This window comes from Mesoplodon densirostris, chromosome 20, assembly GCF_025265405.1.
Source record: "Mesoplodon densirostris isolate mMesDen1 chromosome 20, mMesDen1 primary haplotype, whole genome shotgun sequence".
Classification (NCBI taxonomy): Eukaryota; Metazoa; Chordata; class Mammalia; order Artiodactyla; family Ziphiidae; genus Mesoplodon; species Mesoplodon densirostris.
Genome location: NC_082680.1, coordinates 18717403 through 18742340, shown reverse-complemented (window position 1 = coordinate 18742340; position 24938 = coordinate 18717403). Strand labels below are relative to the sequence as shown.

At 34.7% G+C, this 24938-nt stretch overlaps 1 protein-coding gene across 5 annotated transcripts in view; it reads left to right on the top strand.

The window, feature by feature from the left end:
• The window catches only part of TUSC3 (tumor suppressor candidate 3), a 183452-nt gene that overhangs the window by 73504 nt on the left and 85010 nt on the right, over positions 1-24938 (top strand). For all 5 annotated transcript variants that reach the window (XM_060085678.1, XM_060085676.1, XM_060085681.1 and 2 more), the window contains exons 3-5: positions 5954-6071; positions 10152-10292; positions 12392-12532. In XM_060085678.1, coding sequence (XP_059941661.1) covers positions 5954-6071; positions 10152-10292; positions 12392-12532 — 400 coding nt within the window. The remainder of the gene's footprint in view (positions 1-5953; positions 6072-10151; positions 10293-12391; positions 12533-24938) is intronic.

The following is a 24938-nucleotide window of genomic DNA, read 5'->3' as shown; positions in this document are numbered from 1 at the left end:
AGAAGAGTTTTACCAGAACTGTGCCCTGCAGTTACTGCTTAAGCCTTCCTGGATGCTTTGCTGCAACTTGACTGCCCTCTTCAGGCTGCATGTTAATAGATTAGAAAAATTTACAGTGTTCCTTCCATTCATAAAGGTACATCTCTAATGTTCCTATGAACTATTAAAACAGAAAGTACTTTTTTAGCTAACAGTGTTGGAAATGTGCTTATTTAAGTGCTAGGAGCATTTGTGGTTTTCAACTTTCAATTTCAGATGGCAGTGAAGTTTGAAGGGTTCTAGTAAGCATTAGTGACACCTTTGCTCATTAGTCTAAGCTGACACAAACATATGCAAGAAGCCAGTCACTTTCTTTGTCATTAGTTAGGCTTCTTCTATCCCCTGTTAAGCATGAAGAAGTTGGAATATGGAGAGATAAGAGATAATGGAGTTAAGTTTAGAGAACAGGGTTTATGTTATTGGGGCATATTCCTTCTAACAAGTCTTTTTTACCCTAAATAGATATCATCAACATTGAACTATGTTTTTCTCAGGCTTATTGAATTATTTCTAGTGACAAACAGATCTGGTCTCTAGTCCTATTGCTACTAAATTACCTTCAACAGAAGAAAGCCCCCATTTACCTTGTCAGTAGTAAATTTTCTCTGAGTATTGTATTTGTGTTGAAAAAGTGTAATTTGCTTAGCTCCCCTGGAATTCTTTATGCCAACAGATAGATTCCTAACTAGAAGCACGATGTGTCGAAAATTTTGCTCATTGCTTGGGTGCTCTAGATTCTAAAGGAGAAGATGTAAGAAATAGGTCATATCTTCATTTATATAGTATTTTAATAGCGGCATATATTTTCCCAACTAGACCAGTATAGTAACATTCTGAGTGGTTTACGAACATTTATTTTCTCCTCCTTTAATACATTATGCACACTGTTGCCAGATACAGCTTTCTTAATTAGTATTTTGCATAATCTACTTCTTCCAAAACACTTGTAGTAGTTGTTCACTTTTTACAGAATAAAGTCAAGATCTTATTTATCTTTCTCCTGGAAGAGAGCGTCCAGTCTATTCTTATTTTCTAACATGAAACTTAGTTCTGTTATTTGACTACATAAAATACATTTCAGACTGGGTAATCTTTGCTTATACTGCTTCTGTTGCCTTCATATTCTCTTCCGGTCCTTCCTTGATTATTATAATTTTAGTCCTCCCATTCTTTTCTGAATATTTTCCCATTCACACTTTGTCCAGCTGCTCCAATCCACTGTGATCCCATTCTCTTCTATATGCTGTATAGCATCTACAATCTGCATTCTTTTTTCAATGTATGTATCTTACTTGTGTGTTAGTGTGTGTATTCTGTTCTCTGCCAAGCTTCTTAAAGGCGGACACTGTGAGGTATACTTTTTTATTATTGTAGCATATATTAAAACGCTGAATAAACATCACTGATGATTAAGATCTAGATTTTATATTTCATATGAAATTAATTTAGGAACATGACATTAGGAGATGATTTAGTCATTATTCAAATCAAGACCACTATTCCTTTGACAAATAACATATATTTGTGATGGTACAAAGATTTAAGGTGTTTCTTTTTTTCTTCCAATACCTTCCAATTCTTCCAATTCTTCCAATTCTTTTCTTTCCACCAATACCGTGAAGCAAATTGGCCTTAAAAGAGACATTAACCTGTGACATAAATCTGACTAAGTGGGCTTTTAGTCAGACTGTCCAGAATTCAAAATCTCTAATTTAGTATTATTTAGTTTTAGGGTATATGTAATATATTGACTCTTTAGGAAAGTATATTATTCATCATCAAACCTTTATTAAATGCCTATTCTGGACTAAGGCCTAGCCAACGAACAATTACTGCATAAACATAGTATGCATAAGCAGAACAGTATATGCATAAAATAAACAGCGCTGCACAGCAGCTGAGAATTTCCACTTCTGACAGCTGCCCGAAGTATTACAGAGAATTGAAGTGGCTTCTGTAGGAGGGGCATTTTTGAGCAAGCTTTTGAAAGAAGGGAGGACATTTTAAGCAGAGGATTTAATGATTTAAAGCTTAAAGAATGAACACAGGGTGTCACAAAACGGAGAGACCCTTTGAGCATGTGGTATGTTCCTATGGGTACAGACTGTATATGTAAATTGTGGCCAGGGGATAGGGGCTCTTCTCTTCTGCCCATGGTCTTCGTTATATAGGCAGTGGGGAACTCTTTAGGACTTTGGAACAGAGGTGAGAACCCACAGCTGATTATTAGGAAATTAAACTGAGGAAGTGGATGGGGTAGAAAACAGAGTTTGAAGGCAAAATGAATTCATCCTCTTTGACCCCTCAATACCACTTACCACATTTTCTTGTTTTATTTTCTTCAGGGTATTTCCAACTATCTGACATTTTGTGTATACTTGTGTGAGGCATCTTTTTCTCACTAGAGTGTATTCTCCTTGAAGTCAGGGCCCTTGAACTTATTATTCAGTCCTTCATTACCTGACACATTGTTGGCACTAGTATATATTTGTGGAGTGAATTAATGAGTGAATGAATGTATTCTTAGTAGATTCTAATAGGTTTGGGGTAGGTTATAACATTATAAGGGAAAAAAGTTCAAGATTATCCCAGTCTTATGTCATTCCATAAGATACTATACACGGATGTTGAATACTAAAATTTGATAGTATTTTTCCTGTGTATTTTTCAAAATGAAGCATTTTCATTTCTCAGAGCATCATTATCATAAGAATGCCAGTTTTTGCAGATGTGCCATTTCCCTCAGTTTTATTTTAAAAGTTAAAATGTACTTTTGTGTAAGATGTTCGTGTAAAAATAAACTGCTTTCTTAATTGTTATGCTATCGTTTTAACGATTTTTTTAAGGACGCACTGGTCCCTTAAGGTTCATTAGTACAGAGATGTTCAGATCTACTTAATCGTCAGTGCCAATTCATGGTGTGACATTACTATACATTTTTCTTTGAAAATTAATGATGAATAACTACCTGTAATATTATATTCCATAAGACAAAAATCAAATCAGATTTTAAGGCTCATATTGGTCCTAACTCTGCTTTTATTTAGGGTTGGAAGAGGAGCCATGAGGCACTGTTTTAAATAGATGAGGGAGGGTGTGAGCTATGTAATCCGCGTGTATCCCTCCAGGAGACAGAGAGCATGTTCCCATTTATATCACAGCTTCATTTCTCCAGCACCTTGAAGTCTTTCCCTTCCCAGCCCTCGTGCTTGCTGTTCCTGCTCCCCGAAATGTCCATTCTCTAGCTCTTTTCAGCGATGGCTTTCTCTCATCCTTGAGATTTGGGCATTAGTGTCGCTAGATGACCGTGTCATCTGAGTAGATCCTCCATTGTTTTCTGTAATACAATTCCATGTAATTTTTTTTTCTCAGTGTATATCTTACCTTTTAATGATTTTCATTTGTTTATTTGGTTGTTTATTATATGTCTCCTCACTAAAACGTCAACTCCATGAAAGCAGAGGCCTTGGAGATTAGCTCACTTCTTCTGTTCGGTGCTCAGGTTAAATCTAATTTAACCACCAAAGTTTTAAAAGTTTGTAATTATTTCATTGAACAGATTCAGAATGTATACAATAGAGTTTTCTGCCTGGTGAGCACAGTGCAGTCTCAGGCTGACCTGTACAGGGTCGGGTTTTGTACTGTGCTCTCTTAAAATGTGCCCTTAAGGTCTTTATGCTAAGTGACCTCAGATTATAGCCTTGTTCATATTTAGCCCACTTAAATATATTTTAATCATAGCACTGTTAGGTGCTCCTTGTTAATAAAAAAGGGCCTAGAATGTCCCTAGCCCTTGCACTCACTTATTTGCAGACTTAGCCACAGGCAATCACCGTTATTCCTTTGTGTTCTTTTCTTCTGGCGTTTTTTTCATACCTCTAAATGTTAGTCTTATATATTTCATGCAGTAGACCTGATCTTTACATTTCTGGCTCTAATAGGTGAGGATTTAACTCATCTCACCCCTTATCATTTTTATAGTTTTCTTTTATTATTGTAAACAGTAAATAGCGTTCTTCTATTTCTTGTTCATAAGTGTAAGTGATATCTCTTGATTCCCTAAGTCGAAGATTAGCAAGTACACCTTCTTCCTCCCTTTTACCTACCAAATCCTGTTCCCTGTACTTCTGTATTGTCATAGTTGATAGCTCTTACATTCTGTACTGTAACCATCATTACATCTGTGCTCTGTCTGTAGGTCAACTTATTGTTTCCACAGAAATAGCATCAATTGCAAAGTAGTAGGTTTTTATTATGGTTCCTTTTCCACAGTGCTGTTGTTTATGACCCCCTCCCTGACGCAAAAGAAAATGTTCAAAATGACTACCTTTTCCCATCACCTAGCAATCAACATTATGATACATTTTAATTTTATTCTTCTTTGGACCTTGCCTTTTAGATTCATTTTGTTGTTGTTTTTCCTGTCGCAGGACCACATGTGCCTTAACGATGGTCTGGACATCGTGCCACTCTTTCTAATTGTAATGGTTGCTTAGAATCGGTTCTCTTCATCTTGAAGTCCAAGTAAATTCCTGTCCTGATTTGTATTTCATAGCTTCGTAGTTGGATCACAGCTTTCTTACACATCTTCCACCTTTCCTACTGCATCATATTTCTAGTTGCCCCTTTACCTTCCTTACAGTTCTTCTATCACTCTCATTTTTACCATTTCTATCAATTATAGCCTAAGGTAATTTCATATGACTTACATTTCTTCAACCATGTTTATTTCAGACTTAATCGTTTGGCTTGATATACAATTCTAGATTGAAAATAATATGCCCTCAAAACTCTGAAGGCGTTATTCTGTTATCTGCCAGCGTCTACTGCTGCTAATAACCAGTGCAATCCCCGTCTCATTGTTTGCCTTTGTTAAGTACTTTTTTTTTTCTGAAAGTTTTTAGGATCTTCTTTTTATCCAGAGTGTTCTAAAATATCATAATATGTTGGTCTTTTCTTATTCCTCTTATTCAGAACCTGGGAAGTAATTTTAATTTGAATACCTAGTCTCCTTTAATTGTATTATGTTTCCAGAAAATTTCCTTAGTCTCTTCTCTTTCTGGGGCTCCTATTTGAAGGTTGGGCTTATTGGACTATATGCCTAGGTACCTTTCTCCTTCCTCCCACCAATATTGTCCACCTGTGTCCTTTTCTTTGAATTTTATTTAACTCTATCTACTAATATTGGTGTTTAATTTGAGAAATCGTATTTTCTATTTACAAGTGCTTGCTCTTTTACTTTCTTTGCTTTTTTTTTTTTTTTTTTTTAAATATGGCATTGTTATTTTTTTGTGAATACTGTTGGGAAAAGCAACAGTATGATCATCCTGCCATGGGCTCTGATGATCCTGCATGTTCTTTTTTTTTTTTTTTTTTTTTTTGCGGTACGCGGGCCTTTCACTGTTGTGGCCTCTCCCGTTGCGGAGCACAGGCCCCGGACGCGCAGGCTCAGCGGCCATGGCTTACGGGCCCAGCTGCTCTGCGGCATGTGGGATCCTCCCAGACCAGGGCACGAACCTGTGTCCCCTGCATCGGCAGGCGGACTCTCAACCACTGCGCTACCAGGGAAGCCCAGGATGGGCTTTTTTGCCCACACACTTTCTATTAGAACTCCTTCACTCTGCCCTTATGTAGCATAATAGCAAACACAGCAATTTATGTAAAGGAATCAGTGTGGCTGTAATGCAGTAACCCTTTATTCACGAATGATAAAGTTTGAATTCTGTATAATTTTTACATGTTGTGGAATATATTTTTATGTTTTTACCTCCGTTTAAACTATAAAATTTACTCTTAGCTTGCAGTCCGTACTAAAACAGGCCAACTCTTGCCCCAGAATTCCCTGTTTTATTAATAGCTTTGTTAATGTTTCAATACTGATAATGTTTCTACTCTGTCCCATTATCCTTATCAGGCAAGCTAACGAAGAATATCAAATACTGGCTAACTCCTGGCGCTATTCCTCTGCTTTTTGTAACAAACTCTTCTTCAGTATGGTGGACTACGATGAGGGAACAGATGTTTTTCAGCAGGTAAAAGAGTTTTATTTTAATAACATTTAATAGAGTTCGTTATGATTGCTGCATCTTTGCCAGATAAAAATACAATTCAGTGCATACAATGAGTAGTTATTAATTATGTGATATGATTACAATAATTACAGTCAATGTTACCTTTATCAGTACATAGTTTTTGCCATTAGTGAATAAACACATTTTGACTTTTCCGTTATAGAGGAAGTATGTTTTTTCAGCATACAGTGGCAGTTTACATGCCACTGATACATTGTGTGTGGTTTGGGTGGTATTTTGCATAAATTTGTATTTTGCAAATACGTATTTTGCATAAATTTGTGAAATTTTATATGAGATTCAGTGTAAGTTTTACTTAACCTTTATGCTGTTTTGGGGGGATATAAGGCCTTTAAGGGGGTAATTAAGGTTAAATGAGGTCATAAGGGTGGGACCCTAACCCAATGGCACTCACGTCCTGCTTCCTATAAGGATACCAGTCTTATTGGAACTTGTCGTGATTATATCATCATCGCTAACATTGAGTCCTTATAAGTCCAAGGACTCTTCTAAGTACTTCATGTGTTTTCTTTCATTTAGCTTCATAACAATCCAAAGAGAAATATGTTGTTTTTATCTCTATTTCATCGATGAGGAAATTAAGGTATGGAGAGGTTAACATCACTTGTGCAAGGTTACAGAGTTAGTATATGGAGATAATAAAATAAAATGGTGATAGAATTTGAGCTCAGCTGTCTGGCTTCTTGATCCCTGCAGTTATTAATTTCTTGTATTTATCACTACTTGATCATGCCTTTCAAATGTAAGACTTAGTGCCATACCCAGCATTGATTAGTTTGGGTATCTTGGTCTATTTTATTTTTCTCACATGTGACACTCTGGCGCAGTTCTTTACCATGTCATGGAAAAGTAGTTCTGTAAAGACTCAAGCTAATTGTAAATGGTCCATTAGTGAGTGTTTTTGCTTACTTGCTTCCAGATGGATAATTCATTCTTCTTTGACAGTTTCTAGCTGAATAGGATAAGTTCTTTCTTTTTGCCTTCAATACCCTTTACCCTTGGGCTTTCCTATTAGTATTCTTCGTTTATTTTTTCCTTATAAATTTATTTTACCTTTTGAGCATGTTTCCTTTTGCCCATCTATTCAGGAAGTATTACTGAATTGGTGAGAAAAACATACATAGTTCTTCCCCATAAGGAGCTTATAGACTAGGGAGCTAATAATATAAAAACAAAGGAAAACACATAAACATAAATGTGTAATTTCAAATAACCTTGTAAAGGTAAATTACAGTGCTATAACATCCAAATATTTTTTCATGTAATTTATAGGTCTGTGTAGAATCTCAGGAGACTTGGCCTTAGAGATCATCAGATGGTAGTGCTATATATATAGCATTTGGTATATACATGAATATATATTTTCACTCAGTATATAAATGAATCCTCTCTGCCATCTTAGAAAACAGTCACCCAGGTCCAGTCTGATTGCTAGAGCAGAGGCTTCAAGCCCAAACGTCTACCTTGGCCAGGCGTGGAAGCTGAATGAGGGAAACCGGTTACATGAGTTTAGTTTCTATGGGATCTTTGTTTATGTACATACTTAGTATATTAAAAACATTAGTTCTTCACTTGAATAATTAAATATGTTCCCTCCTATCTTTATTAGAACAAAATCTTTCTTGGTCTTTTTTTAAAAAAATAAATATTTAATGGAAACACTCAAATTTCACTTTTTTCCTAACTGCTGTAAGAAATAAAATTAGTAGAATGCCATGCAGCTGACTGTTGGTTTCACTGGCATGGGTGGGGCTACAGCGGACTGGACGGGACCAGCCGACCCAGTGAGGGAGATGCAGCTCAGCTCTCTCTCTAGTGAAGAAATGCAGGCCAGTGGAGCTAGATCTGTTTTTCAAGTAGAGACACAAATAATGAAATTTTGTATGAAATTTCTCTATCTTTAAAATGTTGTCAGCTAATTCGAATTAAAGAAAACCAAACTAAAATTGTGGGACAAAGTAATCCTTCCTTTGTGCTAGGTACTGACTATATAAGCTGCCAGTATATAAACATATAGATATACTGTTAGATATAATTGTTGAGTTCTTTTATATGCTTTACACATTTTTTTTTTAACTTTGGCATAGATATAAGAGTTGAAGTCAAGATTGTTTTTAATTGAAAAATATCCTCAGGTTAATTTTGAATCAGCAGAATTCCAAACACAGCACTGCTTTGCTTTTCCAAAACCTAGCCCCTGGCTTAGCAATGAGAGTTTTCATTTTAAAATGCAGAAGTGCATAAAAGTATAGCTGCTACTGATTTTTATGGGGAACTATAATCTACAAAACTAGGGAAGTGTGGGCCTCCCTGGTGGCGCAAGTGGTTGAGAGTCCGCCTGCCGATGCAGGGGATACGGGTTCGTGCCCCGGTCTGGGAGGATCCCATATGCCGCGGAGCGGCTGGGCCCGTGAGCCATGGCCGCTGAGCCTGCGCGTCCGGAGCCTGTGCTCCGCAACAGGGGAGGCCACAGCAGTGAGAGGCCCGCATACCGCAAAAAAAAAAAAAAAAAAAAAAAAACTAGGGAAGTGTATGTTTTGTTTTACTTGGGAACTACTAGAAGATTCTTACTGCGTATGTTTTCTTGCTTGCTGACCACTGAGTCACGTTTCGTTGAAGTATCTCTCTAAACTGATGTTTGAAAGCACTGTCAGCATTTCCACTGTGGTGTCTGGATATGATATTAAGAACAAGTGAAGAAATTGGACAGTCTTTGGCTTGTTGGAGACTTGTTTGGAAAGTAAGTTATATGTGACTCCCCTGTGATGGCTGAGGCTGTGTCTGACAGCAGGCCAACAAGTTAATGATGTGTTAGAAGGCAGTCTGCACTAGCAGTCAGGAGTGTGTTGTACCCTGCTTTATGTAGCCTTGGGAATTTGTACATTTTAATTAAGATGAAAGCTTTGAATTATATTTTTTTAACTCTAAAATTCTAGGATGTGAAGTGTCTTAGCGTGGAGTTTCTGGTCGTTCTAATGCAGGGACTTCCTCTCCCTTGAATCTTACATTTACATATTGGCTGTAGCTGTCTCTTGTGCATCTGTCAGGAAACACATGAACAAAGTGTGGAGGGGGGAGAAATCACAGGGAAGAGAGGAATGGGTGACCGTGTTCTGTTCAATTTAATAAAAATTACTAAATGTCCGTAACATGCAGGCCCACAGCTGGTACTGCTGTATCTTTACCTTGATGACAGCAAGCATGATCTGATGTTTGTTGTTACTTCAATTTGCTTTTTATTCTCATTATTGGGGAATTCTGAACTATATATTGGAAGTCAGGGCCAAAAATCACGTTGCCTTTCATTTGAAACATTTTTCATAATTCTTGAGCAGCAAGAATTTAATCTGTATGTATGTTTTGCAGTTTACTCCTCAATGCAAATTAACCTCATATTTGTTTTTAGATATGATATTGTTTATACTAGAGTAGTGTTTTATTCAGTATACTTTTCAAATGGAGCTTGCCTTTAGAAAATAGTTAAGAGATATGACCATTTGGAGACAGTTGAAATAATGGAGGAGTTGAACAAAAGTCTTTAAAGTTTTAACAAAGAAGTCAATATACTTGAAATTAATTACATGATATATTTATATCTTTCATCAAATGCCGGTCCTTTTTCTTTAGTAACTGCTTAAGAAGTGAAAACAGTCCATGTACCACCAAATTACAGTGTTTCTATTTTGCACTTTGAATCATTTCATTCTTTAGTTGTAGAATTCTAGAAAATAAAGAAGGAAATGGCCAATGAAATAGATGATGCAGCTGAGAATGTGAATGATGTATGTTAAATGTGAAGGTTCGGCAAGCTTGGCCTAATTCCTAAGTTCTTTTCTATTCAACAATATACTAAGATGACTAAAAACAGTAATTAAGCTCTGGAAAGCCACTTGGATTTTCATAATAAATGCTATCTTTCCAAACTTCATGCAGGGAAAAGCCCCATAAAATGTCAGATGAAGGATATATAAAGATTGGTGGGATATTGTATTTAGTATGTTTTATCTTAATGTTTTACAGCTCAACATGAACTCCGCTCCTACATTTATGCATTTTCCTCCAAAAGGCAGACCCAAGAGAGCTGATACTTTTGACCTTCAAAGAATTGGATTTGCAGCTGAGCAACTAGCAAAGTGGATTGCTGACAGAACGGATGTTCATGTATGTTCTTATTCCCTATCAGTTTTAATAATAGGCTAATTAGTGTGGTTGTAATAAGGCTACAGGATTTGTAATAAGGCTACAGGATTTTTTTTTTTTCAATTTCTCTATGGAACATTTCTCCTTGCTTCAAGAAAACTGCATCTGATAGCTGTAAGTTAAACTTTGAGTTAGGTGAATTTAAATGGTTTTTAAAATAATGGTTCTTAAAATATCAGGGAACCATTAAAGAATACGTAAGTTAGGCACAAAGTAATTTCACAGGCTAAAAAATATACTGACTGTTGCTCAGCGGTCTTAGTAATCAAAGAAATTCTAATTAAAAAGCCAGATGTATAATTTTTATCTATCCTTTGAGCAAATAAAAATGGGATAATACCCACTTTTTCATGAGCCATGTGAGAAAATGCCACTGACATATACTGTGCCTGGGACTATAAATTGATGTAACTATTCTAATGGTATGTGTCATGTCTTTATTTTATGGAATTTAACTTAATAACTCCACTTGTAGGAATTTAACTTAAGGATATAATCAGGAATGATCTAAATTCTTAACCATAGGAAAAAAATTTTTAACGTTCATTCTAATGGAAAAAATCGTAAAGAAATCAAATGTGTAAAAATAAGAGACTAATTAAATGTACCAGAGTCTAGATAGTGGTTTGCAAGAATATCTGATGTAGAAAGAAGCTTAAGGTATCACAAGTGAAAAAGGTTAGAAAAATAGTATTTATAGTATGACTCAGAAAAGCATAAATATGAGTGTAGATGCATAGACAGTTTATTCAGCAAGTAAATGAACAAAAATGTTGATGATAGTTCATGTCTGTGTGGAGCACTTAATGTCACCAGAATGTTCTACAGTGAACAATTATAACCAGCTACTTTAAAATTATATTTACCTTAGAAGTAATATAGAAGCATTGATTTTTACCATAAGGTGTAAACACATTTATTCTCAGTTGAGAAAGACGTCTCTCATATTATACTACCATCATTGTAAATAAATAATATAGGTATTAATGATATTTCGGTGGCTAAACTTACTTTCTAACTCATCATTTTTTTGGAAATGTTTTGGCAGATATTCAGCTCTACAATGTATCATTTATTTGTTACAAAATATTAAAAGTAATTTGGAAAAGTACTATTAATTCTTTATAAGAAATACCAAATTTTAATCAGAAATGATTCTAACCTATTATCATACTTACGCATTGTTAGTAGATATGTATATTTTTTACAAATGTGGATCTATTTGTAAATAATTTCAAATTAAAATTCCACAAATGAAAATAGTATAAATAGTTTCAGTGTATACCCTTTATCAGGATTCACAAAGTGTTGACTTTTTACAGCTTTTGCTTTGCCATTCTTATTCTCTTAACCTCTCCCCCACACTGTCTCTCCACACATACTTACACACCCACACACAGTCTTTTTCTGAACCATTAGAAGGTGAATTGCATTTCCTAAGAAATACATGAAGATGGTATGGTTATCACCTTCACAGATTTACATTGGTATAATATTTCTATTTGAGCTATGGTACATATTCTAGCTTTGTTCAGTTGACCTAATACTATCCTTTAATATTTTCCCACCTTCAGTACAAGATCCAGTCTAGAGTTAGGTATTACATTTACTTGTCCTTTAGCCTTGTTTAACCTGGAACATTTCCATAACTTATCTTTGTCTTTTAAAAACTTTGACATCTTGAAGAATATAATCCTCTCCCACTTTTTGAACTGAATGATCCTTATTTGATTTGCCTGATGTTTGCTTTTGACTGGATTCTGCTAATGCATTCTTGACCACAATACCACAGAGGTCATGTTTTGTTCATGAATATAAGTAGGTTTTGCATATATTTAACTGTATTCACCTAAAAGCACCTGAAGAGCAAGCCATGGTGTTTTAAGGCATGTATTTTTTGACTCATAAAGAGCAAAAGGAATGTTATTTCCAGGTATGAAAAGTAAGGTGACACCTTTCTGAATTATTTGTGTTAAAAGACTGGAAGGACTAGAATATGGTTCAGCAAAAAAGATTAATATCTTTCTTTAACTTTAAAAACTTCCATTGTATTCTTGCAGATTCGTGTCTTCAGACCACCCAACTACTCTGGCACCATTGCTTTGGCCTTGTTAGTGTCACTTGTGGGTGGTTTGCTGTATTTAAGAAGGAACAACTTGGAGTTCATCTATAACAAGACTGGTTGGGCCATGGTATCTCTGGTATGTTAACACATTTACCCTATTTCTTTGTGTAATGGTATAAGTTGTATAATATTAACAAAATGAGCCAGATTATTACTATAATGGAAATCAAGTCTGGATGAGAGGAATTAACTTTTTAGGACTTAAGGTGATATAATTTAAGTTCAGTTAGTCTAGACTGTGCTATCTCCCTTCTACGTTTCACTATTAAAATGTAATGTCTTTCCCTGTGTACTTGGCATATTACAAGTGCTAAAGGAATGTATGTTGAATACATTTAGAAATATACTAAGAATTAGTAGTTTGGAGACTCTTACAAGCTGAAGCAGTTGGAAATGTACTCATTCAGTTGTTTTTTTCCAGCAACTCTTTTCTTGTGTCTCTACTATGTTTCTGATGTTTATTAGGTACTGGAGGTATAAAGGTAAGACTAGACCCTACCTGTACGTAATTCATCGTGGGGATACAAGCTAATCAGAAGACAAATACAGTGTAATGTTACACATGCTGTGATGGAGGTAAGCACAAAATATCATAGGAAGGTCATAGGAAGGTCACCTAACCTTGAGTGACAAAGGTCATGACAGGCTTCCTAGAGTGTGTGACATCATTTATGTTTTAGAATGATCACTTTGGTAGCAGTGGGCAATCAATTGAAGGGTATGTCTGGGATCAGGAAACTTGGTTAGGATACTATTAGGAGAATCCAGGTGAACATAATCCTATTTCAGTTTGTACTAAAAGGATTTTTCTTCCCTTTATGATTGTGCTAAATTAAAAAACAATAATTAGCTAATAAAATGGAAATGTGAACAGTATATAAATAAAATATATTCAGTGATATATCTGATATTTAATAGTTATACTAATTAAAAATATTGGTGTAAAATAATATAAACGGTAGCATAGTATCTATATTATGCAAATAGACTTAAATTCTTACTAGAAAATGGAGCTTTCCTAATTATAGTAGGTTAATATTTTTCTCTTTGCTTTTTATATTTTAAAGACATGACTGTTTAAAGCAAAATATAACACTGCATTGATGGATTGGTGGGTTTGTTGTGTGTGCATGACAATAGCATGTTAAAGGATAAATTGAGCTATGTTGTTGAAAAGTTCCTATATTTTACCTGATGTGGTTCAATATCAACTTTAAATTGACTGGGATGAGTTTAAGATACATATTGTAATCCTCAGAGGAACAATTGAAAACATAATAAAAGAGATTAGCTGGAAAGCTAAGATAGTGATTAAAATGGAGTACTAAAAATATATAATTAACACAGAGGAGTAAAACACAAGAAACCCAGTACAATTTAAAAAATGACAGACGTAAATACCATCATATCAGCCATATCATATCAATATACTTATGTAGTTTAAATATAAACAGATTTAGTACCTCGATCAAAGGACAGAAATTGTCAGTTTGGATCAAAATGCATTAGCAGACTATGTGCTGTCACATAGAATATGTAAAGGATTATTGCTACTCAGTTATAAGACAGAAATCATGGTTTTAAAAAATGACGCTCTGTTTATAGGTAAGATGGCATTATACATATGCCAACCTTTTTCTGCTGGTGATATAACTATAAAACCTGGAGAGAATGCAAGGCTCAAGTATTTGATGTTTTTAAAAAGTAAGTGTCAGCAGGTAGATCAGGTAAGAACATCAGCTTTCAAAATGACATCTAATTAGAAGATGTTGAGGGTTGATAATTTTTTGTTTACTATTTTGGTTTTTCTTGACTTAAACTCAGTTCAGCTTGAAAGTTTAAAGTGAGCCATGTGGAGCAAAGATATCTAGAAGATATCTCTGGTTCTGGCTCAAGGAGCAGTAAAGGGAATCTATAAAGCTCATCAACAAAATGAAAAGCTTTTGGTGTCATATTCAAAATACTGCTGTGAAGACTGATGTCAAGGAGCTTTTGCCCTATATTTCTTCTAGGAGTTTTACAGTTTCAGGTCTTACATTTAAATCTTTAATCCTTTTTGAGTTGATTTTTGTGAGTGGTGTAAGATAGGAAGTAGTTATTCACATTATTTTGTATGTGAATATCCACTTTTCCCAACACTGTTTATTGAGTGGACTGTCCTTTCCCTGATGTATATTCTTTGCTTTCTTGTCAAATATTTCTTGATGGCATATGCATTAGTTATTTGTGAGCTCTCAATTCTATTCCATTGGTTTATGTGATTTTTATGGTGGTACCATACTGTAGCTATGTTGTATAGTTTGATTTCAGGAAATGTGATGCTTCCCACTTTGGTTTCTTTTTCCCTCAGGATTGCTTTGGCTATCTGGGATCATTTTGTGGTTCCATATGAATTTTTGTATTGTTTTTTCTATTTCTGTGAAAAATGCCATTGGAATTTTGATAGTGATTGCATTGAATCTGTAGATGGCTTTGGGTAGTGTGGACATATTAACAATATTAATTCTTCCAATCTAGGTAGTTGGATATCTACAGTTGGACACAAGATACTTCCCATTTGTTTAATTTCTTTCATGAATGTCATGTACAGATCTTTCACCTCCTTAATAAAATGCTTAGGAATGAATTTAACTGTTTTTGATGCTGTTGTAAATGAGATTTTTAAATTTCTTTCTTGGATAATTTATTATTAGTGTAGAAATGCAACTGAGTTCTGTATGCTGATTTTGTATTTTGTTTTGTTATTTATATTTGGCTGTGTTGGGTCTTCGTTGCTGCGTGTGGGCTTTCTTTGCTAATCCTTGTTGTGGTGCGTGGGCTTCTCATTGCAGTGGCTTCTCTTTGTTGTGGATCACGGGCTCTAGGCGCGTGGGCTTCAGTAGTCATGGCACGTGGGCGAGCAGTGGCACAGGGGCTTAGTTGCTCCACGGCATGTGGGATCTCCCTGGACCAGGGCTCAAACCCATGTCCCCTGCATTGGCAGGCAGATTCTTAACCACTGCGCCACCAGGGAAGTCCTTGGAAGTCCTTGTATGTTGATTTTGAATCTTGCAACTTTAGTGAAGAAATCAGTGATTAGTTCGAACCCTTTTTCGGTGCAGTCTTTAGGATTTTCTGTGTATAAGATCATATCATCTGCAAACAGAGACAGTTTAACTTCTTTTCTGATTTGAATATCCAATATTTCTTTTCCTTGCCTAATTGCTCTAGATAGTACTTAAGTACTATGTTGAATAAGGTTGATGATAGGACACCCTTTCTTGTTCCTGATCTTAGAGGTAAAGCGTCCAGCCTATCGCAGTTGAACATGATGTTAGTTGGGAGCTTATTGTATCTGGCTTTTATCATGTTGTTGTACATTCTTTCTATACCCTTATTGAGTTTTTATCATGAAAGGATGTGGAATTTTGTCAAATGCTTTTTCTATATCAACATTAATGATCATATGATTTTTATTCATTTTGTTAATTGATATATCTCCTTGATTTGCAGATGTTGAATCATCTTTACATCTCAGGGATAAATCCTACTTGTTAATGGTGTATGGTTCTTTTAATGTGCTGTTGAATTTGGTTTACTGTATTTTGTTGAGAATTTTTCATGTGTATTCAGCAGGGATATTGATCTGTAGTTTTATCTTTTTGTATCAGTGTAATGCCGGCCTCATACAATGAGTTTGGGAGTGTTCCCTCTTTAATTTTTTGGAAGAGTTTGAAAAGGATTGGTATTAATTCTTCTTTAAATATGTGGTAGTATTTGCCAGGGAAACCATCTGGTCTTGGGCTTTTCTTTGTTAGGAGGTCATTAATTACTGATTCAATCTCCTTACTTGTTATAGGTCTGTTCAAATTTTCTATTTCTTCATGATTCAGTCGTGATAGGTTTGTGTTTCGAGGGTTTATCTGTTTCTTCTAGGTTATCCAATTTGTTGGCATACATAGTAGTTCATAGTAGTCTCTTATAATCCTTTGTATTTCTGTAGTATGAGTTTAATGTCTCCTCTTTCATTTTATTCATTTACCTTGTCACTTGCAATCATTTTTTCCTTCACGTCTATTTTGTTTGATGGGTGCATAGCTACTCTATTTTTTCTTTTGGTTTCCACTTGTGTGTAATATCTTTTTCCATCCCTTTTTTTGAAATTATTTGTCTCCTTGAAGCTGAAGTGAGATTCTTGAGGGCAGCATATAGTTATGTCTTCCTTTTTTATCCATTCGTTCACTCTGTGCCTTTTGTTTGGATAAATTAATCCATTTATATTTAAAGTAACTTTTAATAGATAAGGACTTACTAATGTTATCTTATTGTTTTCTGGCTGTTTTGTAGTTCCCTTGTTTCTTTCTTCTTTTGTTATCTTCCTTTATGAATTGATGATTTTTTGTAGTGGTATGCTTTGATTCCCTTCTCTTTTTCTTTTGTGCATCTGCTGTAGTTTTTCTTAGTGGTTACCATGAGGCTTTACATAAAACATCTTATAATAGTCTCTTTTACCCTGATAACTTAACTTTGATTGTATACAAAAACGACCTTTTATTCTCCCCACACATATTTTGTTTTTGAGGTCACAATTTTACTTTTTTATAGCTGTTGTTTTTATTTAATTTTTGTTCTAGATTTAAGTCATTAACACAGTACCATATTACAGTTTTAGAATATTCTGAATTTGACTATATACTTGCCTTTACCAGTGTGTTTAGCATGAAGGATATTTTTCAGTATTCCTTGTAAGGCAAATCAATTGGTGATGAACTTATTACCTTTTGTTTGTCTGGGAAAGTTTTTATCTATCCTTCATCTCTGAAGGACAACTTTGCCAGGTAAAGTTCTCTTGGTTGGCTTTTTTTTTTTTCTTGTAGCATTTTTAATGCTTCATTCCACTCTCTCCTGGCTTGCAAGCTTTCTGCTGAGAAATACACTGATAGCCTTAAGGAGGTTTCCTTGTATATGAGGGTTTTCTTTTTTTTTTTTTTCTTTTGCTGCTTTTAAAGTTCTCTCTTTGTCTTTTAGACAGTTTTACTATAGTGTATCTTGGAGAAGATGATTTAGGGTTGAAATTTGGTGGTACTATGCTGGGAGAACAGTATTTCGCAAAGTGGAGAAAATAAATTAGGGCAAGATTGTTCACATGTTTGTGTTTAGCAAATATGCTTAGAGAGAGTAGCTTTGAAAATAAGTCTACTTTTTAGTAACTTTACTGTTAAAAACTATCTTTTTCCCCTTAATTTTAATTATATCAGGAAGGGACATTCCCTAGGGATAACCTCTAATAAGCAAAGCAATCCTTTGATTTTTTCCTATGTTTATAAAGACCTTTATGTAAATATACATATGTATACATATTTTTAAAAATATATTGTTCAGTGACAGTTGTATTTGTTTCCTAATTGTGAAAATTCCGATTTAATTCTGTTTTGGGGGTTCTTTTCATCTGCCATTATTTCTTAAACTTTCTGCCCCTTCTTTTCTCCTGGGACTCCAGTAATGCACAGATAGTTCCTTTTAAAGATATCCCATAGTTTATGTAGGTTTTTGTCACTCTTTTCTATTCTTTTCTCTGTTCTCCCTGACTGGATAATTTCAAGTGATCTCTACAGATTCTTTCTTCCAGTTGATCCAATCTGATGTTGATATTCTCTATGGCATTTTTCATTTTATTTGTCATATTCTTCAGCTCCCACGTTTCTGTTTGGTTCTTTTTTATGATTCCTATCTCTCTGTTAAACTTCTCATTTTTTTCATGTATGATTTTCCAGATTTTATGGGATTATCTTTGTGTGTTTTCTTGTAGCTCATTGACTGAGCTTCCTTAAAACAACTATTTTGAATTCTTTATTCGCTGGTCACTGGAAAATTGTTCTCCTTTGATGGTGTCATGTTCCTTGAAATTGAAGTCTTACATTGTTTTCTTCATATTTGAAGAAGTGTACCTCCTCCAAAATTAGGTGGCTTTGGGAGAGAAATTCCTTTCTTCAGTCCTGTTGGGGACGCTGAGGCTTTCTCAGATCTTTTCTGTGGATAAGCCTGTTCCACACTTCTTGTTCCCTCTTGTGGGCATACTCAAGATTGTATCCTTTCTCTCAATCTTGTAAAGCTAGGTTGGGTGCTGATAGCCTCCCCTTTGCTCACTTTGCCTAGGCTGGTGCTGAATGCTCTAGTTTGTGTCCTTTCTCCTGGTCCTGCAGAGTTGACTGGCTTTCTGCACATGCCAGTAGTGTCACAAAGGCGTACTTGCACCACCTTCAGGGTGTGCCATGGTATATGGCACATGCTGCTTATGAACATAGAAGCAAAACGTTTTTTGAAAATGTGTTACCAACCAAATTTAGCTAATTCATGATGAATTAAGAAAGTGAAGTTTCTTAATTAGGTTAAGGGTATCTTAAAATCTCTAGCAAATATCTTAGTAGTGGTAACTTAAAACGATGCCTACGATCACCTGCTTTTCATCATTTTACTAGTGGTCTTAGTCAAAGCCTAAGAACAGAAAAAGAAATACAGGGAACAAAAAAGTGTAAAAAAAAAGAGATTTACCTAAGATATGATTTGCCTATGGTATGATTGTCCATATGGAAATTTCATCACAATTTATGGAGAACCAATAATGAAATTAATACTAGAGTTGAACAGTTTTCTGAATTCAAAGTCAGTCTCCAAAAATCATTAGTAAACAATTTCAATAGATAATTGAAAATACAGTCTCATTCCCAATAGGAAGAAGAAAAGTAATGGTACTTGAAAATAAAAGTAACAAAAGATGTATAAAATATTTGTAAACAATGTCAAAAATGAAACTTTAATATATATGCATACAAATGTATATGCTAAGTGTCAGTTTGTTCCTTTTGCCTTCTTGCAATAGCCCTTCATCCTTCCATTTTTCTTTTCAACCAAGAATTAGTGGTGTTTATGACTGAGTTGGATATGATAGGATAGACTGATAAGCAGCCCAAGCAAATCACCTTAAAGCACCCATCATCTGCAATAATAGCTGGAGTCTAGAAATTCACAGAGAACCTCTATGGCTTTGTGGTAGATAGAGAAGTACGAATTTGAAGTTTGGATTAAGTTTGGATTTTTTAGAGTAAGGAAGAATTTTCAAGGAAAGTGTCTTAATATTTTCTCACTTTTTGATAATTGAGTTAAAAGAGATTAATTAGTTTATACTCTGTTTAGTATAACTGGATACTATGGATGATCTCAGTCACCATAGTCATTAAGTTTGAAAGCATTTTGGGTTTTGCTCAGGTTGCTTCATTCAGTTAAAGCTACCCAGTTTCTTGGTAAAAATACAGCACTTCTTTCAAAATGTTGTTGGAAAGTTAAAACTCCTTTAGTATTTCAACATTAATATACCAAATTTTGTCACTGTTTCATTCTACTAAAAAACTGTCTACTTAAGATGTAATCCTGTGGCTGAAGTGGACTTAGATGACATTAGCATGCCTTTATTATTCTCTCTCCTTGAGAAGAGCTCCAGAATTATTGTTGAAAGTTAGTAATAACAGGCATTACCATTTACTGCATCTCTTCCTTCTTTTGGGGTATGTTTTATATGCTTATTCCCTATAATAACTATAAAAAGGAATTTGTATTATCCTCATTTTACAAACAAGGAAACTAAGATTCAGTAAACTCAATTTGCAGAAGCTCACACAGCTAGAAAATGGTTAACTGGGATTTGATTCTGTGTGTGTGTCTGACTTCAAGTTCTGTATTCTTTTCACAGTGCTGGGTTCTCTAAATCTGGGCACATGTCTCATATGCTGGGTGTTTAACCCAGAGCATGCAATGAGCCATTAGGACTGTAAATAAATGCCTAAGAACATTTATGTGATGCACAAATGTTAGTACTCCAACAGTCAATTTTCTTGCACCTCTGCTACATCATGCAGATTTGTTTTTCTTTGAATCCTTGAAAGCTAATGTGCTTGGCATACCAGAAGATATTCTAACATTCACAAACACATACTTGAGAAGGAAATCTGGGCAGGTATATCTGCTCCCCAGTGGCAGCCTTTCAGAAGTCAGTAACAGGACGCAGAGAACAGACATGTTTTCAAACAATACATTTGAAAACTACTCTGAATATAAAATGTTGATTTGTGGGGTTTTTTCTTATCTGCTGATGGCTTATGAAACTATTCAAGTCACTTAAACAATGAGGTCAGATAAATAATTTGAAGCTCCTTTACCATTTTCTGTCTGATAGTCACCATTACCACCCCAAACTTGATTTTTGTTTATAAAGAAAAACTATTTTTAAGTGAAAAACTGGATTTGTTCAATTCCAGTCTTTTTTTTAATCCTATTCTTGGGATATCCTTACAAAGTTAAGAGGCTATCCAAAATGCTGAACCATTTATTCAGATTCTTAAACATTTGTCTATTAAAAGCAACTAATATCTCATTTTCCTTTGGCAATGAGAATATATTTTAAAATAATTTTTGGCAAAGCCTTGTCATCTGATTTGTAGAAACTCTGATGAAAGCCTTGGATTGCACAGTAAAATGAAAGCTCCTAAAATAAAAATAGTAATGAACTACACAACAGCAGACCACTTCTGTAATGAAAACATTTATATGCAAGAGGAAAATAACGAGAAAAACAATTCGGTAGAGAATTTCTAGCTACATGCTTACTTCTTAGTAAAGAACAAGTCTACCTACAATTAGCAGTTGTGTCTTACCACTGAACCTGTGCAGAAGTACTTCTGGGATTAGTTAGTGTTATGAGTCCTTAGCTCTGGGGTAGGCTGTATTCTGTGGCTGGTAATTTTTTTCTTTTTCATTATCATATTCATATTATTGTTTATGACTCACGGGATTAAGAATGAAGTGTATACTGGGGAGAGAAGACTATTCATAGTGCTTTAGGGTGTAGGATAGAGACAAAGCTTGCAATTTCCTTGCATAGGGGAGGTAACATATGCAAATGTTGAAACATACATAGGTATTAAAGCTTCCTGGTTTTGAGTTTAAAAAAAAAAATAGGTAAAGGAATATTTGTAAGTGCTTCCTGGTCTCATGCTTCCTAAGGGGAAAAGTGCTTGTTAACTACTATTTAATAGGTACTGATGATTGTTTATGGAGCTGAATATACATTGGTTCTGTTTTGGTTTCACTTGGCTTTCCAAACTTACTCCACCCTCTAAAGATGGAGGATGATGGACAATAAGCATACACAGTACCTGCTTCATGGTGTGTTTAAAGCAGAATGATTGAGTAAAGTATTGAACTACACCAGTACATAACTTCAGGGAGTGTAGGATAGATATATAGTTTATGGTCTTCAGGCAGAAATGTTGACTGGGAATATCAAAATGAGTTAAAATGTTACGTTTTGTAGCCCTTAAATGCAGAGCTTCATGGGAGGCAAATGCTCTTCAGAGATGGCTGTCATTTCAAACCAGAAATATGAGTGTGAGGAGTAGTTACATTCATTAAAAACACAAAGAAAAACATCCTAAGAATCTACAAGTAAAACCATGAAAGGTAAAACATCATTTGAAAGGTCTAATAACCCAAACCTTAATATTACAGTAAATCTCAGTAGGATAGAAGCTGTTTTCTGCCTTTTAACACTGATGCTCTGCATTATAGGATGATTCACGTACATACTAGGATGATTCACATACATACCTTAATGTTTCTTCTGTCTCAAAGAAATTATATCAGTTTAGTTATGTTAGTTTTATGAAAAACTTAAACGCTCAAGATTAATATATGTTATTACACAATTTTCACAATTCCTGAAAGATTCTTTGGTGTCTATACATTATGGTGTATCAGTAGAAATGTATTTTTTTGTGACTGCTCTGAAGTCAGGGCAGCTCTGACTTCAAATAGAATGGAATAAGCTCCTTTTTCTTTCAAATTTTTCTTGAATAAAATTATGTACTTTATAATATCATATAGGTACGATCTCTGTGGCATATTATTTTGTTCTCTTTCCAAGTGAAAAGCAAATAATTGCTGATAATATTGTTTTCCAGTGAAGTAACTTTGAATAAAAAGTTTTTCCCCTCAGGCAATTGAATCATTTGCCCATTTGAAGACAGCTATGTCCATTTAAACATAGGTAATTTCTGTGTATTTTTGTTTGGGTCAGGAGTATGGCAACAATATAATGAAATGAATTAATATCTTCTTAGGGTGTATTTTTCTTAATAAATCTAGCACTTAATTTTCTTTCAGGAGGATAGATAATGTTCTTAATAAACTCGAAGAACATTTTAAAATTACTCATAGATAGATGGACCTGCCTTTTTTTTTTTTTTGCATTTGAATGTGGTTATCTGAGTTTTTTGCTTATTATAAAGTCACAAGTAAGCCTCAATGTGAAGATCTAGTACATGGAGTGACCACCTAGCTTCTATACTCCATTTATCATAAGATTTCTCAATAGAGGGAACATACCTCAACATAATAAAGGCCTTACATGACAAGCCCACAGCTGACATGGTACTCAGTGGTGAAAAGCTGAATGCTTTTCCTCTAAGATCAGGAAGAAAGCAAGGATGTCCACTCTCACCACTTTTATTTGACATATTCAGAGGACATCCAAATCAGAAAGGAAGAAGTAAAACCATCACTATTTTCAGATAACATAATACTGTATATAGAATACCCTGAAGACTCCACCAAAAAACTACTACAATTAGTAAATGAACTTAATAAAGTTGAATTCAATAAAGTTGCAGGCTAAAAAAAAATCAATATATAGAACTATGTGGCATTTCCATATACTAATATCAAACTATCAGAGAAATTAAAAAACCAATTCCATTTACAATTCATGAAAAAGAATAAAATACCTAGGAATAAGTTTAACCAAGGAGTTGAGAGACCTGTACACCAGAAACTATTAAGATATTGATAAAAGAAATTGAAGATGATACAAATAAATGGAAAGTTATACCATGCTCATGGATTGGAAGAATTAGTATTGTTAACTTTAACTACCAAATATTATACTACCCAAAGCAATGTACAAATTCAGTGCCGTCCCTTTCAAAATTCCAATGGCATTTTTCACAGAAATAGAAGAAATCCTGAAGTATGTATGGATCCATAAAAGACCCTGAATAGCAAAATCAATATTAAAAACAAAGTTGGAGGCATCATGCTCCCTGATTCAAACTTTATTACAAAGCTGTAGTAATCAAAATATAATGGTATTGGAATAAAAATGGACATACAGATCAATGGAACAGAATAGAAAGCCCTGAAATAAACACACACATATGTGGTCAGTTAATTTATGACAAAGTAGCCAAGAATATACATTGGGGAAGGACAGTGTCTTCAATAAATGGTATTGGGAAAACTGGACAGCCACATGCAAAGGAATAAAACTTGACCCCTACCCTTACCCCGTGCACAGAAATTAACTCAAAATGGATAAAAGAGTTGACTGTAAGACCTGAAACAATAAAACTCCCAGGAGAAAACCTAGGTGGTAAGCTCTTTGATGTTTTTCTTGGTGATAAGTTTTTGTATTTGACATCAAAAACCGAGGCAAAACAAGCAAAAATAACCAAGTGGGACTACATCAAACTAAAAAGCTTCTGCATAGCAAAGGTTGACAAAATGAAAAGGCAACCTGAATGGAAGAAACTATTTGCAAATCATGTATTTGATAAGGGGTTGATATCCAGGATATATAAAGAACTCATACAACTCAGTAGTAAAAACAACAAACAAGTCAATTAAAAAATAGGCAGAGGATCTGAATAGACATTTTTCTAAAGAGATACAGATGGTGCAGGTACATGTGAAAAGATGCTCAGTATTACTGATCATCAGAGAAATGCAAATAAAAACCACCATGAAATGTCACTTCACACCTGTAAGAATAGCTATTATTAAAATGTCAAGAAATAACAAGTGTTGGAGAAGATATGGAGAAAAGGGAACCCTCATGCACTACTGGTGAGAATGTAAATTGGTATAGCCACTGTGGAATAGCATATGGAGGTTCCTTAAAAAATTAAAGTAGAACTACTATATGATCTAGCAATTCTTCTAGATATTTATCAGAAGAAAACAAAAAAACTAATATATATGTACCTCCATGTTCATTGCAGCATTATTTACAATAGCCAAGATATGGAAACAGTCTAAGTGTCCATCAATGAATGGATACTTTGTGGTAAATACAATGAATATTATTCAACCATTAAAAAATTAAATCTTGCCCTTTGTGACAACATAAGTGGACCTTGAAGGCATTATTAAATTGGGTTGGCCAGAAAGTTCGTTCAGTTAGTGAATATGTTGTTCAATAAAGTTCTTGGTGAAACTGAAGAATGTGTACTTAAAACCAAACGAATTTTTTGGCCAACCCAATACCAAGTGAAGAAAGACTTACATGTGGAATCTAAGACAAAAACAAAAAAAGCAACCCCCCCCAAACCAACAAAACCAGAGATACAGAGAAGAGGGGGTGTGTGGTGCAAGTAGGTGAAATGGGCACAGGGTGT